General features: G+C 38.5%; 1 protein-coding gene across 1 annotated transcript; it reads left to right on the forward strand.

Moving 5' to 3' along the window:
• Positions 1–805: 805 nt before the first annotated feature.
• On the forward strand, positions 806–9,352 carry LOC109214690. Its single transcript, XM_019378636.1, has 13 exons — positions 806–947; positions 1,106–1,167; positions 2,180–2,248; positions 3,093–3,168; positions 3,289–3,359; positions 3,914–4,015; positions 5,693–5,782; positions 6,022–6,096; positions 6,342–6,374; positions 6,553–6,630; positions 7,918–7,959; positions 8,628–8,740; positions 9,019–9,352. Exons 1-13 carry the CDS (start codon positions 893–895, stop codon positions 9,038–9,040), a joined length of 888 nt encoding a protein of 295 aa, XP_019234181.1. The 5' UTR covers positions 806–892; the 3' UTR covers positions 9,041–9,352.
• Positions 9,353–17,915: the final 8,563 nt, after the last annotated feature.

A 17,915-nucleotide genomic window follows, 5' to 3' on the forward strand; every position in this document is an offset into this window, starting at 1 on the left:
GCTTCTTGTTATAACTTCTGGTGTCTTTTCTGAGTTATGAAGACCCCTATTTATAGTTGTGGAAAGGAAGAGTTGTGATAAGAACAAACTCTTTCCGACCAATCATATTGAAGTGTGACATGGCCGCATTTGATTGGCCAGAACATGTCACTTGCACACGTGGCGCAATTTCATTGGCCTTTTAGTGTGACTTGGCATGCCTTGTCATTTTGACACGTGGCATGATCCTATTGGCTCTTCTGTTTGACTTGGCGTGCCATGTCATTTGACATGTGGCACCAAACTGGGCCTTTAGGAAGATGTCATCTTGGGCTTAATGGAGTGGGCTCATAACTTTAGCCCAATAAAATGGGCTAGCCCAATGGATTAAGACTTATTTATTTAATCCATATATATATATATATATATTTGGACTTATATAATTAATTCAATTATATTAGCCCGTAGTATTTATTTGGACTAGTATGTCTTAAATTTTAAAATATAATCCAAATTATTTTATGGATTTAATTTTAATAAATTTTATATGCCTACAGTTTGTTTCAGAAAGTATTTGTTTAAATTATTTTATAAGAAAACTTAAATCTTTTAAATAAAATTACAACTCAAAAATTAAATCATTAGAAAACTAAAAACTCCAAAAATAGAACGAGACGAAAAAGGGAAGAAGTAAAACATTAACGTGCAATTATTACAAATAAATAAATAAATATACATTAACGTGCCACACGGTTGACGTGGCCGAATTAACACAAGTCGCGAGAGGGTAATATAGGCATATAAATACCAGATATAGCTCCTTTCTCACCTTTTTTACATTGAACTCCGAAATCCCTCGCCGGAGAGTCATAAAAAGACCTAGGATTTGTTGATCACCGGACTAACGCCGGCCATGGCTATGCAAGCTGGAGTAGGCTTAACTAAGATCGTATTTATTGTCGGAGCAGGTATATATATACACTCACACACACACGCGCACACACACACACACACTTGTTCTTCGACTATTATGTTTTTTTTTTTTGGTTGAGATTGTTGCTAATTTTGTTTGTGATTGATTTTAGTAATTTGATCTGATAATATATGTCTGTTGTGTGCATATTAGGGTATACAGGTACTTTGCTTTTCAAAAACGGTAAATTATCTGATGTGATAGGCGAGCTTCAGGTTAGTTCCGATTTGCTTTGTGTTATTTAAATTCTGTTATACAGATTGTACATTTATATATTGTTGTTTGTGCAAACGCGTGCTTGAATGTGTGTGTGAAGGGGCAGAGCTAGCCCTTCGGCTAAGGGTTTGGCCGATCCCAATAGCTTTGGTCCAAACCTTGTCTTAAGAAATTCATTGAATTATGTATAAATTCATTGAAATTGTATCCATCATTTTATTTCTTTTCAACAATGCTGTGACTTTGCTTTTACTGAGCCGAGGATCGGTCTACGTACACACTAGCCTCCCTAGACCCCACTTGTGGGATTTCACTTGGTTTGTTGTTGCTGTATGTATAAATTATTAATTTAAAACCCAGTAATATAGAAGTACTAGAATTCCGAATCCGTAAGTTTGAAATCCTAGCTCCGTCTATGTGTGTGTTGTGTGTTCAGTGAGCTTGGACTGGGTAATTTAAATCGAAATCAACTATTTGCATGGGGTATAGTGCTTTAATCGCGTAATGGCTCAATTTATATTCTAGTAATACCAATTTCTAAATAGATAGCTGAATAAGAGTGAAAATCTGAAAACCAAGGCAAGTTATTTAGTATGTTTTTTGTGAACGATAATGCAACGATTGACTAGGTTTCTTATTGGGATCACTAATGCTGATTGGTAAAATACTTCAGCTACATAGTGGTTTAATTTATGTTCCATTAATTCCCATCTCGAAGTAGATGATTTCAATGAGAGTGAAAACAAAACTAGATGAAGCTATAATATGCCTTTGAAAGTTAGCAGTGCCACAGTCAACTACTGATTATGAGCTACTTTATTAACTAAAACTGCAATGGTGGAATAGTTTTTGAAGGTTAGTTTGTATATTATGGTGTTATTTGAATAAATGTCTGAGGAGTCCTGTGACAAATTGTAACAAGGCTGGATCTATTTGTCAATTTAAAAACTCTTTCTTAGTTTGTTTCCGTGTGCGTTGAGCTTAAGTGTTTCATGTCAATGTTTCTGGCAGAATTTGGTCAAAAGTTATGAAAAATCAGGGGAATCAGATGGTGGAGAATCGGATGTCATTGCTGCACAGGTACACAGATAATATTAGCTTAAATTATAAAGGCTTGGTCTTCTCAAGATTGTTAATGTACTACTCCTAAGTAAGTTACTTTTTAGATGATCAATCATGCTGTGATCTGTTTTATCAATGGAGAATCAACCATCAGAGAATACATTCTCATTTCTATATTTCAATTTTCTTTTAGTTGAATGACAAGATCACTTTGCAATGTAGTTTCTATGAGAACTTCCGTAATTGGCAATAATTTGGTTATATTCTGCACTTTTGCCTCGCATCTTGTTTAAGTGTAGTTTTACAAGTGATATCTGAATTGATTTTGGAGTTGCCTTTGCTTATCATCTTTGGAGAGGGGTCGACAACATTTTCTGTCTAATTTGGGTCGTTGCCTCTCCCTCTGGGAGGTGGATGGTGCCCACAGTATCCAGACATTGTTGCTTAGGCATGAGATGTGGTTTTGTAATTTGTTATGGTGTTAAGGATGAATGTACAGATAAATTTACCATAAATTTATGTAAAATCTGCTGAAACGAAATACCAGTGTTTAAGATCCCTTGTTCATGGGTCGAGAAACGATAAGCTAGTGGTGAGGGGCAGGATGATGATTGTCTGCATGTCATTGTCCCAGCTACCTCTGCTATGGGATCTTTTCGGTCGATGTATAGCAAGATTTGAAATCCACAGCGAATCTTCTTTACCAAAAATAGCTTACGAAGTTGTTTCCCTAGCCCACTTGTCAAAAGAAAAATGTTATCACCTGTAGTCCTATTATTGTGTATAGACCAACTATATATGGGCTTGTGATTTATTACATGGTACAACTGGAATCTAATTGATTTTTTCGTTGCTTTGGCAGGTTCGTAGGTTGGCAATGGAGGTTCGACAGTTGGCTTCGGCACGACCAATTACTGTTCTAAATGGCAGTTCTAGTGGTATCTCTACTATCCTTTAACTGATGCCTTCTCATGCTAGATTTTGTCTATCTTGCTTTTGACATGGAAGAAGTTGCTTTATATTAGATGATGTTCCCTAATTCTCATTTACCCTGGCAGGTGACTGGACATCTCTGATAGTGCCAGCTGCTGCAGTGGGTGCCTTAGGTTATGGATACATGTGGTGGAAGGTGAAATAAACCTTAGATTGTTTATTTGTTAATTTTCCATCTCAAAGGAGATTGTCACTAACGTGATGATTACTACATGGAGGTTTAAATAATATCACATTGAAATACAAGATACTTTAGACTTAATTAATGAAAGATTCAGTGTTCTTTACTTGATAAAAAAGTGAAAGATTCAACAAGAATGTAAACCATCAATATCCGGGTATTTCTTTTGATTCTTTTTGGTATGAGTTCATTAAGTCTAGGGTTCAAGTTTCTTTTTCTCAAAAGCATGAAGGGTTCAAGAAAATTGGATTATGTTATAAATATGCTTGAAGTAAGTTGGGGCATAGGGAGTAATATGCATGTTTTTGTATGTATTCAGTTAGCTGGAGTTAGGTTTATCTTAGATAACAAACCTTCTACAAAGAAGTAGGTGAAAAAAGATAAGAGACGTAAGCGGGAGACACCAAATTTCTGCCTAATTTTTAATATTTCATGAAATGCTTGCCTTCTCTCACCGTCTCTAATTTTATTCCATTTTCTTCACCTCTTTCGCTTTGTAATACTTGCAGGGTCTGTCATTCTCGGACCTTATGTATGTAACGAAAAAGAATATGGCAACTGCTGTTTCAAATCTGACAAAACATCTGGAGCATGTCTCTGATGCTCTTGCTGTGAGTATCTGTCTTATATGCCTATGGTTTATTCATGAGTTCTTTCTCTGCAATCTTGGCAGATACAAGCCTTTCCATGTATTCAAGTTATAACGTGAGCTTGATAGATGCTATTTATGTCGGAATAGCATACTGTTACTTTACCTAAACCCTTACTTCCCCAGGACTCTTGATGTTGGCCAGAAACCTCTTTCCCAAATTCAATTGGTGTGTTTGTGTTTTTCTGAATTTACTTTATGATGTTAAATGACTTCAGGCGGAGGAGGTGGAGAGGAGGGAGAGGAAGGGGGAGCAAGCCCCAGTGTTATCAAAGGCGCAAAGCGCAAAAAAGCTCTAAGGTCAACTGGGGTTCTAAGTGCAAATAAAGAGTGGGCTTTAATGAGTAAAGGCACATATGAAGAAAAAAATACAAATATGGATGTGTAGTCTAAGATTTATAATTATAAGCATGAATAAGAAATATATACAAAGAAATTGGAATTTTTTTATGATAAAGTGATATATCAATTGTTTAGTGTCGCCGCTTTAGGATACGCTCTTTAGCAAGGAAAAGTATGTCTTAGAGCATTGAACGATGTTGAAGCGGCCGCTAAGCGAGGCGAAGCACTCAACATGTTTTGCCCGTCGCTTCAGGGCTTAAACGCGACCTAGAACTTGGAACCTACCTGGATTGATGTGTCCTATATCTCTGCATAAATGTTTGACCTTCTAATTACTGAAATTTACCCTGTCAATTCTTTGGCACTTAAATCAGACTGTAGGTAGAGTACACAAAGTTATATTGGAGATTATTGGACTGGCCTATCCGGGCTTGCACATGCATTGTTTGTTAGTTGCTGCTTCCTGTACATCATGGCAATATGTGCCACTTGTCCCTGCTTCGAGGAACACCCTTTTCTGCAAGATTTTTGAATCTCCAGGGAGTGATTAATTTCAGCTGCCATGGTTGAGCTTCAATTGATAATATAAATTATGGACAAGTTGGCTTAGTTTCACACTGTGGGAATACACTGGGTTGGTTATTGTTATTGTTAGTGTAGCTTAGTGTGGACACACTTGCAGTACGAAGTTCTTGCTTACAGATGCTGTCATTGTAGCTTATTCTGATTAGTTGGATTTTGTTGAGAGAGAGAGAATATGTAGCAGCTGTCTGCAGGAAACAGTAAGTTCAAGGCTACGCAGTGGGGACTGAAATATTAATACGGTCAGTGTGAAGATTATTCCAACTAATCTATACACAGTTGTAAGTTTCTTAAGCTGACTTGGGTCATCAAGTCTATGGTCCTCTTCAAGGGTGATGTGCATTCGAATGTACAGATGATGTATCTCTTTTATTCTTGACTTGTTTCTAAGAGCCAGGCGACGATTTTATTTACAAGAAAGAGGGGGCTAAAATTGAGGGAAGCCTCACATTCATGCTAGTATCAGTTGGTTATTAAGGATCCTGCTACTTTTCTGCATCTTGTGAAACATATAGAGATTTACTTTTGATAAATGTATGTCAGAAATTACATAGCTTCTTCCATGCTACAACTTTGACATATTTGATATTTCAAATGCATAAATTGTATAGGCATTCGGAGTTGTTTCTAAATGTTATAGATGTGTGTTTGTACTTATGTATAGTGTATTGATAATTCAATCTTTTCATATTGTTCTGTTTTGTCCTTTGATCAGGCCACAAAGAAGCATTTGACACAGCGAATTGAGAACGTGGATGGGAAATTGGATGAGCAAATGGAGATGTCAAAACTGTTAAGGAATGAGGTGCAAATCTACTCCACCTCAATTGTTGTCTTTAGTTGTTTATGAGACTTGTCAACTGTTTTCATGGCCCGCACTCCGTTATTTTATTTATATGTTTCTCCTATAGTGGAAATGTCAAGTTCTTGCATAAGAGAATCATATTGCTAGTTTGCCTTTTTCGAAGTTAAAATCACAAATCTGCTGCTATAATGAAAAGTTTGGAGTGTTGGTATAATTGGGTTTTCCTTGTTCTGGAACAGGTTAATGGTGTGCGTGGTGATCTATCCAAGATTGATTGTGATTTGGATGAATTAAAAGGGCTGGTTTATGGTCTGGTGAGTTCTGCTTTCTGGCATAGTGTGATTGCAAGGATTTTTTTTTGTTTTATTTTGAAATTTATGCGGAGTACAAGCCTTTCACATGGGAGGAGAGACGGTGGAAAAGTAACTGTCTGTTCCGGCCACTTGGTCATTCTGCATGTCTATATTAACATATTTTTACGTGTGTATTACATAAATAATATCTGTCACCTAAGTTATGTCCACTGAACCTTTTGTCTCAAATCTTTCTGGAATTGTAGGATGGCAAACTACTATCCTTGGAAGGCAAGCAGGTAAGAAAAAAAGTCTCCATTTCAGCTTTTAGGCTACTAACCTTGTTTTATTATAATTAGCCCAGAAAATGGAAAAGAAACAAGGTTTGAAGTATGGTTTCTGGAGCTTGTAATGAATGCCTCCAAGGTGTCATAATAGATATTTAGTACTAAGAACTGCACTTACTGTTGATAACAGGACCTTACAAATGCCGGTGTCATGTACCTGTGCGATTTTATCAGCGGGAAAAGGGTGAAGATGCCTGAAACACTGCAGGTTCGTAGAATTCTTGACGAGAATAACTTTTTCCACTAAAATGATGCTTCCTCAGCTTTATGCTTTAACAGATTGACTTATTATGCTTCTATTTCACTCCCTCCATTGGATAGAATGGGGGAGTGTGGGTATGTCTAGTGAAGCAGAATAGGATTAAGGATCCTTATTCTTAAAGCAAAGCAGATTTAGACAAAGCTGGTTGTTGACTGGAAACTTATTCTCCGAAAATGATAGGATTTGCTTGAAGTTTTTTGTATTAGAAGTGCAGAGAAATGCTCTCAGGAAATTTATACTGTGATCTAAAGTACCGCAGAATTGGATGTTTGTCGTCATAATTCTGATTCTGGTCCTGGAGTGAAGGTGGGATAGATGGAAATTTTTGCGTTATATAGACCAAGAACTATTTATCGCTTCGCGAAAGTTGAATCAGCATTGAGATTATATATGAGATGTTTTATGGGAAGTCATTGGGAGAGCATAGAACAAGAGATAGTGGACATAGTACTGTTTTTTATGTATAACAACAACAACAACCACCCGGTGTGGTCCCACAAGTGGGGTCTGGGGAGGGTAGGATGTACGCAGCCTTACCCCTACCCTGGAAGGGCAGAGAGACTGTTTCCGATAGACCCTCGGCTAAAGAAGGTGAGAGAAGCCCTGGTAGCAAGTAATAGCAAAACAATAATTAGAAAACTAAATCGGAGATAGCAACAGATAATATGAAAGGGGTACTGTTTTTTATGTATAGACATTTAAAAAAGGAAATATATTTGGTTGATCTGGAAGCTTCTTTTAAAATGGAAATTACAAGTAATTATTGGAAGTAGGATCTCTAGTTGAAGATTCAGCAATTATTTCTTTTTGCTGCGGTGCAGTGAACGAGATAATGCAACTCCATAACCCAATTGTGAACATCCTGTGTAATGAACGTCCTTTCCGGTTTAGTGGCTGATACTTCGACTTTTTTTGTTTATTATTTAACCAGTGCTTATGTGTAGAGACCCCTTTCATTCATCATTTTATATTAACTGTTATATTTTTATTAACTCTACAATTAAATGACGAAAGTGTTATTCCCTAGACGGGGATTTCGGGGGGGTGGGGGGTGGGGGTGGGGTGGGGTCGTCATTACCCCTGAGAGTTCGGAATTGTAAAAGTTTTCTTGGTATTTCAATTCCTAGGAGCGTGCCTTCCTTGTCCTTTTTTAAGTGTTATGACACTTTGATTGTTTAGCATTAATAGATGTTGGTTATCAGTAACTTTTCTAATCTTAACTTCCTGCTGCAGGAACAACTTAAAACAGTGGGCAACTCTATTCCTAGTCTAATGGTACTTTCTCTAACTTGAATTTGCTAGATTTATTTTTCCAAGTATTTTTTTCTTGGTACTCATGTAGTTGCTGTGATTTTGTGTTTATATTTCAATTTTCATGAATGTTAAATGGTATTCGTCTCTTATTCGGAGGAAGGAATCCATCAAGGAACTACCTTGCAAGTGGAAAATGGAATGGAAAGTTTTTTTTAAAAATAAATTCGAAACTTTCTTAACATGTTATGAAATATATTCATTGCCTATTCCATCAACTGCATGGACTACTCCTGCATGCTGGTACACATGTTGATTTCTTGGATATGTATGAAACCAATAAACATTCCTTTAATTGGAATAGACTCTTCAGCACAAGGCTATTACATTCTCTCCACAAACATAGATTCTTTTTGTTACAGTTGCATTATATGTGCCTTTCATCATTTTTGCGAGTAGAAATAACAAGTTTTGCAAATTTGAAGCAGTGTGGATACGGTTGAACCTCTTATGATTTCAGATCGAAAAGGATTGATTGCCACGTGCATGGTTTATATGTTGTGTTACTGCCCATTGTCCATCACCTATTAGCATTCTATGGTTTATATTTCTTCTCACTTCATATGGTTTCGGTGAAAATCAGTAACCTTTATAATGTCACTTGCATTTGACTTCACACAATCTTGTTACAGGGCCTTAAAGAACTTGCTGACTCCTCACCGCAAGCAATGAACAGCATATTTATTACAGAAATTGCTCAAGATGGTACTGATAAGTTGTTAGAGCCACCTAGGCCCCTGTTGAGGTATAGTTTCAGAACTCTTTCTTCCTAAATTTAACGCCCCATCCCTACCATTCTCTCTTGTCCTTGAGTTGATGGTGTAGCCGCAATTTTAAATCCCTTTTTAGCACTTCCCTTTTGCTGTTCACAAAATCTGCCCTGGATATGGGAGCATTCACTCTCTATTTCTTATTCTTTTGGAGGGGTGGGTGGGGAGTTACCTATATAGGTGAAGATGCTTATATATCCTCTACCACGCAATAACCTTCATTTTTTCATCTTTTCGTTCATGGATTTAACAGGACGGCCTCTATCAGGTGCTGAATGGTGTTCACCTGGATTGCTTTTGGGTTATATTATATAGAGTTAACCATATCTGCTTTTCACCAGCATACTAATGAATGTTTTCAAATCGCAAGATTTGTACATGCTACTAAGTGGTAGAATACAACAATATTACATTGTTCATATTTCATTATTTAATTGTCTGGGGATCTTACTATTGTTTCTTCACAGCAGGGTTGTATATTCTTTAGCTATTTTTGTACCTTGCTGGGATTTTTATCTTAGTTTGATGCATCCCTCGTCATGTACCTTTCTTTTTACGCTATTTGTTGGGCTGAAGCGCCACTTGTGGGAATTCACTGGTCTTGTTGTTGGACTTATCGACTTGCAATAAGGTTGAAAATAAAATGTTTGATTAAATACTACTTTCTTTGTCTCAATTTGTACTGGGATGCGATCATACTAGCACTAACGCACCGGATCCCATCAGAATTCCGAAGTTAAACGTGCTTGGGCGAGAGTAGTAAAGTTCTCGTGTGCATCCCTCTTTTGAAACAGTAAGGTTGTAGCCTAGCGATCTAGCTGGTTCATCCAGTTCCCATCCTTGCTGACTTTGTTTACTTTACTTTCCAGACTCCGCTTGTGGGATTTCAATGGGTTGTTTGTCTCAATTTGCAACACATCCTTTTTAGTTTGTCCGAAAAGAATGAATAAGTTAATCTTGTATTTTTTAATTTTATATTTAATGAGATGATTATAGCTACACAAGTGTCTGACTTATCTAAATCACACGTCTTAAATGTTTTTCTTTTTTTCTTATAATATTTTATATCTAGTCAAATAATGCCATATAAATTGGAAAAGAATGAATCTATAGTTTGGTGGAATTTCTAGATTAGTAAGAGTAACAGCAAAAGAGAACATGTCACAGTATAATCTAACTAACATATTGCCAAAGCAATTAAAAAGGATTACAACATTTAAAGCAAAAACGATAATTGATGTATCAACTAATTCACGTAATGCTCCAAACAGTACTTGAGGTGACTTGAAGAAAGAGCGATGTAGTTGCCTATGATGATTTATTCCTCTCTTATGTCCTTAAAATCCAAGTAACACAAAAGTAAAGGGTTCTCTCACATTTAAAAAGAGAAGCTATTTTTCTTTCCTTTTCTTCTTATTTTCATTCTCAAGGAACTTATAAATTCGTTTTAACTCGATGTTCCGAGTAGGAGTGGCAAAAGGGCGGGTGTGGTCGGATATGGTTTGGGTAAAAAACGGGTAATTAAAAAACGGATAAATTATTCGATCCGACCCATGTTTAATACGGATAAAAAACGGGCTAACCGGCGGATAATATGTGTAACCATATTATCCATGACTTCTTGCATATGATCACTTTTGGGAGAATTTTTAGTTCCCTAGAGGAACCCCTAATTTGATGTTTTACAAATGTAAAAGTTAAACCCATTGGTTATCCATTGGTTACCCATTGGTTATCCATTTTCTAAATGGATAATATGGTTCTTATCCATATTTGGCCCGTTTTTAAAAAGTTCATTATCTAACCCATTTTTTAGTGGATAATATGGGTGGTTAGCTATTTTCTTTTAACCATTTTGCTACCCCTAGTTCCGAGTTCGAAAAGTTCGTGATGTAGTAATAGTAGCGGTTAGTGTTAGCAAATGGGCGAATTGAATCGGATATGAGCGGATTAAAAGCGAGTTAGACAAAAATGAGCGGATATGTGCGGAGTAATCCAATTGCTCATATTCCAGCCTGAAAATATAGTTTTTATTCTTGAACTACCCATTCAAAGCCCAAAGACCCTGATTTTGTCAAATTCATTTTACTTTGGCCAGACTGCAATTGAGGCAACTTCCCCTAGTTGAGAAAATAAGAACTATTATTTGACAAGTCTATCAATTAAATTTGGAAGCATGAATGACTCCACAAAGCTAGAGTAGGGAGTCGTGCGTCTTCCCTTTTATTACAGTACTGGTAGTGCTATCCTCGTATTTATATGTTGTTAGATTTCTATTACTATCTGAGGATGTTGTGTTTTGATTTTACTATTATTTTGTTGTTGTTACTGCTTCTTTGACTTCTTCACTACTACATATTTTTTTTCTATACTGTTGTGATTGTGCATGCTTGCTTTGAGTCGAGAGTCTATCGCAAATAGCCTCTCTACCTGCACAAGGTATGAGTAAGGCTGCGTACTCTCTACCTGCACAAGGTATGAAACTAGAAATGACTTTGCATTGTGTTTATGTGGTTTAAATAGTAGAGGGAAGCAATACTCCTATCTTTTGTAATGCTCTTAAAAGACTATAATTTTTGAGTCTATTTCCGCAACTAAAAGAAAGATTCCAATTTTTTTTTTGGGGTCTATATTTTGTCAGAAATTATACAGTAAAAATAGGGTAAAATAAATAAAAATTATTTGCATAAAATTACCAAATCTGTTGACATAAGGGTAGCTTCGAATGCATCAGCAAATCTAGCTCAAAAATCACTTTAGGTCGGAGGTAGAATTTCTGACTCCGTCACGGACCAAAGAGCTGAATCAATGGTTGGTAGCACTTGACAATTTCTATTCTCAAATCTCAAATGCCAAAAAAGGAAACCATGGAGGAATAATTACTAGTATTATTATATCTCAGTCCAAAATAAATTAAATTAAATATATAAATTATTACTATTTAATTTAAGCTCAACTCATATCATACTCGTGAAAGATATTTCTTAAAAAGGGAAAGAAACTTGAAAAGTACGACTTAACAAAGCAATAATAAGTTTCTTGATTTAGACTGATTCCACCGCCCAAAAGATGCTTTAGTTGAACATCACTATCTAAAATACTGAGTCAAATTCTAAGGATTAAATGCTTTAAGATATTCATGCATTTATTAGCTATGATTGGCTTTGCACTATAATTAGAAGAATTAACTTAGACAGGCGCATACCTAACCATCTAAATATTTTTTTTATAAAAAAAATAATCGACAAATGTACAATATATGTATAATTATATATAATTAGTCTGTAATTTACGTATAGTAATTAAAAAAAGTAAACAGTAAATATGATTGACTATACGTGGAATAATCCTTATAATTAAATGTCATGGGTAGTATATACAAAAATCTGAAAAACGGCTAACTTAAAATATAAGTATAAAATTCTTAAAATTATTCTTAGCAATGATCATCGAAGAAATAACAATTAAAAATGATAAACCTAGCTTACCTAAGTTTGTCGATAAGTTCTTGATAACTTGCTTTTGTTTTATATATCCATTAACTATTTAATCATAGCGTTTTCTTTTTTAATGGGTCATAAGTGGTGCAATTCTGAATTGGTAAAAATTTTACCTGCACCGATATTTATACTAAATCATATCAACATATTATGTTAAGTAATTTAATAAAGTTATAATATTACTAGTTAACCATGATTAAGTGAAAGAATTTTATGTGCAAATATAAGTGAAAGAACTCAACGAATAACGTCGAAATTCCACCTGCCTAACTAACGGGAAGAATAGAACTAATAAAATATAATTATCAAAAAGATGTTTGAAGTGTGTACGCACAAAAAAATTGTATTTCATGTGCTATTTTATATCTATAAAATATAGGGCAAATGGCCAAATATATCCCTATACTATAAGAGAAGGTACTCTGGAGTCGTGAGGGGTAAGAATGGAGTGGGTATCTTGGTGGATAGGGATCTTAGAGAGTCTGTGGTTGAGGTTAGGTGAGTGAATGATAGGCTAATGTTTATTAAGCTGGTGATCGGTGAGTGCACCCTCAATGTCGTTAGCGCCTACGCGCCGCAAACGGGCTTGGATGAGGAGGTTAAGAGGCGCTTTTGGGAGGGCTTGGACGAGATTGTGCGTAGTATTCCACCTACTGAAAGGCTATTTATTGGAGGGGATTTTAATGGCCATATTGGGGCGGCTGCTGATAGTTATGGCGAGGTGCATGGTGGCTTTGGCTATGGGGATAGGAACGGAGGAGGTACTTCGCTATTAGACTTCGCTAAGGCTTTTGAGCTGGTGATTGCGAACTCGACTTTTCCGAAGAGGGAGGAGCATTTGGCTACTTTCCGGAGTTCGGCGGTGAAGACTCAAATCGATTACCTTCTCCTCAGAAGGTGTGATAGAGGGTTGTGCAAGGATTGCAAGGTTATCCCGGGAGAGACCCTCGCGACTCAGCATAGGCTCTTAGTGATGGACATCGGCATTATGATGAAGAGGAAGAAGAGGTATGCTCGTGGACGTCCGAGGATTAGATGGGGAGCTTTAACCAAGGACAAAGCCCAGGAGTTGGAGGGGAGGTTATCCGCTATGGGAGCTTGGAGGAGTAGTGGAGACGCGAGCACTATGTGGTCGACGACGGCGAACAATGTGAGGGAGGCGGTGAGAGAGGTGCTAGGTGTATCGAAGGGTTTTTCTGGCAGGCATCAAGGAGACTGGTGGTGGAATGACACAATCCAAGGTAAAGTGGAGGCGAAGAAGGTAGCGTACGCGAAGTTAGCAGGGAGCACAAGCGAGGAGGAGAGGAGTGCGAATAGAGAGAGGTTCAAAGTGGCTAGGAAGGAGGCAAAACTGGCGGTCACGGAGGCTAAAAATGCAGCGTTTAGCCGTCTATACGAGGATTTAGGGGAGAAAAGCGGGGAAAGGAAGTTGTTTCGGCTGGCTAAAGCGAGGGAGAGGAAGGCCCGGGATCTGGACCAAGTAAGGTGCATCAAAGATGAGGATGGTAGAGTATTGATGGGAGAGTCCCAGATCAAGCAGAGATGGCAGACGTACTTTTATGGTCTTCTGAATGAGGAGGGGGACCGGGATATAGCGCTAGGGGACTTGGGGCATTCGGAGAGTCTCCGAGATTTTAGGTATTGCAGGCGCATTAAGGTGGAGGAGGTCGTGGGGGCGTTACGTAAGATGAGTAGGGGTAGAGCGACCGGGCCAGATGAAATTCCGGTTGAGTTTTGGAAGTGTGTGGGTCGAGTAGGATTGTAATGGTTGACTGGGTTGTTCAATGTAATTTTTAGGACAAAGAGGATGCCGGATGAATGGAGGTCGAGTACAGTGGTACCGTTGTACAAGAACAAAGGTGATATCCAGTGTTGTAACAATTATAGGGGTATCAAGTTACTTAGCCATACCATGAAAGTCTGGGAGAGGGTGGTGGAGGTGAGGGTGAGGAAGACGAAGTCTATATCCGACAATCAGTTTGAGTTCATGCCAGGCCGCTCCACTACGGAGGCTGTCCACCTTATTAGGAGGTTGGTGGAACAGTACAGGGATAAGAAGAAGGATCTGCACATGGTGTTTATTGACTTGGAGAAAGCATATGATAAGGTTCCTAGGGAGGTGCTCTGGAGATGTCTTGAGGCGAAGGGCGTGCCGGTAGCCTACATACGAGCGATCAAGGACATGTATGATGGAGCTAAGACTAAGGTTAGGACGGTGAGAGGCGACTCGGAGCATTTCCCGGTTGTTATGGGATTACACCAAGGCTCAGCGCTTAGCTCGTTCTTATTTTCCTTGGTGATGGATGCTTTGACACACCATATTCAAGGGGAGGTGCCATGATGTATGTTGTTTGCTAACGACATAGTTATAATCGACGAGACGAGGACCGGTGTTAATGAGAGATTGGAGGTTTGGAGACAGACTCTCGAGTCTAAGGGTTTCAAATTGAGCAGGTCTAAGACAGAGTACCTGGAATGCAAGTTTAGCGCTGAGTCGAGGGATGTAGGCGGGGACGTGAGGCTTGGGCCACAGGCCATCCCCAAGCGAGATAGCTTCAAGTACCTTGGGTCGATGATTCAGGGAGATGGAGAGATCGATGAGGACGTCACTCACCGCATAGGGGCGGGATGGATGAAATGGAGGCTTGCATCTGGAGTCTTGTGTGACAAGAAAGTGCCACCGACACTCAAAGGTAAGTTTTATAGAGCTGTAGTTAGACCGGCCATGTTGTATGGGGCAGAGTGCTGGCCGGTTAAGAACTCCCATATCCAGAGGATAAAAGTAGCAGAGATGCGGATGCTGAGGTGGATGTGCGGGCACACTAGGATAGACAAGATTAGGAATGAAGATATTCGGAAGAAGGTGGGCGTCGCCCCTGTGGATGACAAGATGCGGGAAGCGAGGGGCAGATGGTTCGGGCACGTGTAGAGGAGAAGCCTCGATGCACCGGTGAGGAGGTGTGAGCGGTTGGCCGTGGTGGGTACGAGAAGAGGTAGAGGGAGACCTAAGAAGCATTGGGGAGAGGTGATCAGGCAGGACATGGCTCGACTGCTCATTTCCGTGGACATGGACCTTGATAGGAAGGCCTGGAGTTCAAGCATTAGGGTTGTAGGATAGGGGTAGTAAAGCTTTCCTTACTTCATTCCGGGGGTGAGGCGGGGTTGGATTAGGATTGGTCTTAGATAGCTTACAGTTTATGTTGGACCCACACTATTCTTGTTGTTTGTCTTAGCCCCGGGCCTTAGATTATGGTTACTGTTATTGCATGTCATTCATCTTTCGGTTTTTATGTTTCTGTTACTATTACGGTTTCTACTGAAGTTACTAATGAATTCTCTCCTCTTGTTTTTTCTTACTTTCTTTTCGACTTTCTGAGCCGAGGGTCTATCGGAAACAGCCTCTCTGCCCCTATCGGGGCTGGGGTAAGGTCTGCGTACACATTACCCTCCCCAGACCCCACTATATGGGATTTTACTGGGTAGTTGTTGTTGTTGTTACTATAAGAGAAGGTTTATATACACCTTAAGTTATATTTTGGGTCCAAATATATCCTTGCCGTAATACTATTGGTTCAAATATACTCTTCTTTTGTTAAGTTTGTCCAAGGTGGACATTGTCACACCTCCTTTTTACCTACACCCGTAAAGGGTGTATAGGAGTTTTTCCACTTAAAGGACAATCGGAACGGGATTTATTATTAAAAATCAGAGTCGCCACTTGGGAGATTAATGGTGTCCCAAGTCACCGGTTGAATCCCGAACCGAGGAAGTTATGACTCTGTTAACAGTCCGCGAACCAGAAATCCGAGTAAGGAATTCTGTTAACCCGGGAGAAGGTGTTAGGCATTCCCGGGTTCCGTGGTTCTAGCACGGTCGCTCAACTGTCATATTTGGCTTATTTGTTTGATTTTAGTACATGTTTTAATCTATGTGCTTTTAACTTTGAACCGCTTTTATTATTATTATTTTAAGAGAGTCGCAACGTCGTAAAAATGTATCTCGAACCACGTCACACCAGTGTACCCGTGGCCTTCAATCCATTTCGACTCCGTTGAGATTTGGATTTGGGTCACATAAATGTGCACCCGTATTTAGGAAGGTAAAATTATTTAAATCGCGTGCCTAAAGAGACTGTCGCGTTATTATTTGGGGAAGGCCGTGAAATTCGCTAAACGACACATCCCGAAGTCTAGGCATTTCTTACAATGAGCACTTATCGAGGGCCCCGCAATTTGTTTGTTTTTTTAGCGAGGATCGNAATTACGACTCTTATTTTTATTCTGTCTCTAAAATGAAGGGAAAGTCCTAATCAGTTAAGGCTATGGATTTCAAACCCAAATTCAAACAACCAGAAATAGGTAAAGAGAAAATGGGCCTTGAGCCCAGATTGCAAACGGGCACATTGTGAACTTAAAATTTTCAGGGCCACGGTCATCAGGCCTACAAGTGGTCATCGTTTTGTCAAAGCAAACCTGAGCTTCATTAATACACCCAGGCCCAAATGAGAACAGGCGGCCCAGTGGAAGTAGAGGGCGATTCAGGCAGCTGTGATGCCAAAGTCTGGGATCGAATCCCAGCAGGAACAATCACAATTTAATAGGCTATGATGCCAATATCGAGCTCAAACCACATCCACGATACAGCGTAATGAGAAAGATGTTATTCATACTGGAAGACTAATTAACTGTCATGAACTACTAGTCTAGATGAATCATTTCAATTCAGGTGAAATTCAACACTAATTTGTCAACACCAATTCAAATGCCTATATCAGTGATATCTAAGACTTCTATTCAAATGCAGACAGCCAATTATTCCCTAGCTGGATCAAAAATTGCTACCAGTAATATAAATACTACCAAACCAGTTCACAGGTTGAACTTTGACTAACATCTTAACCAAATCAACTATTGGGTTCATATGTTGTTATTCAAATTAAAACGAGTCTACTGAATTATACATACTACCAGACATACAATAGAACACTATCAACAAAACACAAATGGCCTTCAATCAAACAGACAGATCCTTGACCATCTCATTAGAGCTTCAATGTACACATCATGTAGTTCAAAGTAGTGTACCTGAAATGGTAGAAATGAGTGAACAAGGAGAATCAGCAGCTAGATTTGAGCAGAGAATGAACCAGTAACACACAGTCCAGATTTAATGTTGATGGAACAGTAAACTCAACAGTGCAAAACAACAGCTAAAAGTCTGATGGAGCAGTAAACTCAACAGTGCAAAACTCCAAAAATGCAATTTGAACAAGGGATACTGAATTCTAATAACCAAAACGCCCAAAGGAAATCGTTGACTGACTTTCAACCCATTTCAAAGCTAGAAGGTGAACCTCAACTCTAATCAAAAGATACATTCAAACTCTGACTCAATAGAACAGTAGTAGCTTATGCTTCCTGTGTTTTCTTATATTTTAGCTCTCTAGTGCTCATCTTTCAGAATCTATAGGCTCTGTATCTTGTTCCGGATTTTTTTTTAGTTCTTCAAACTGTCTCCAGTTTATTCTCTCTGTAATTCAGCTCTTGGTTCTCTCAGATTTCAGAATATTCAAAAGCTGCCTTTCAAGGCAAGAAAACATGCCTTTATAGGCAAGGCAGGTAGGGCAAACAGTAGGTTTCAGTTTTGCACT

The sequence above is a fragment of the Nicotiana attenuata genome, unplaced genomic scaffold, assembly GCF_001879085.1.
Source record: "Nicotiana attenuata strain UT unplaced genomic scaffold, NIATTr2, whole genome shotgun sequence".
Lineage (NCBI taxonomy): Eukaryota > Viridiplantae > Streptophyta > Magnoliopsida > Solanales > Solanaceae > Nicotiana > Nicotiana attenuata.

Bases quoted from the DNA above. Each gene is read 5' to 3' on its own strand.
- LOC109214690 (XM_019378636.1), top strand. From the start codon at position 893: ATGGCTATGCAAGCTGGAGTAGGCTTAACTAAGATCGTATTTATTGTC. The intron at 2,249-3,092 runs GTACACAGATAA...TTGCTTTGGCAG, and splicing joins CGGATGTCATTGCTGCACAG to GTTCGTAGGTTGGCAATGGA. The intron at 4,016-5,692 runs GTGAGTATCTGT...TCCTTTGATCAG, and splicing joins ATGTCTCTGATGCTCTTGCT to GCCACAAAGAAGCATTTGAC.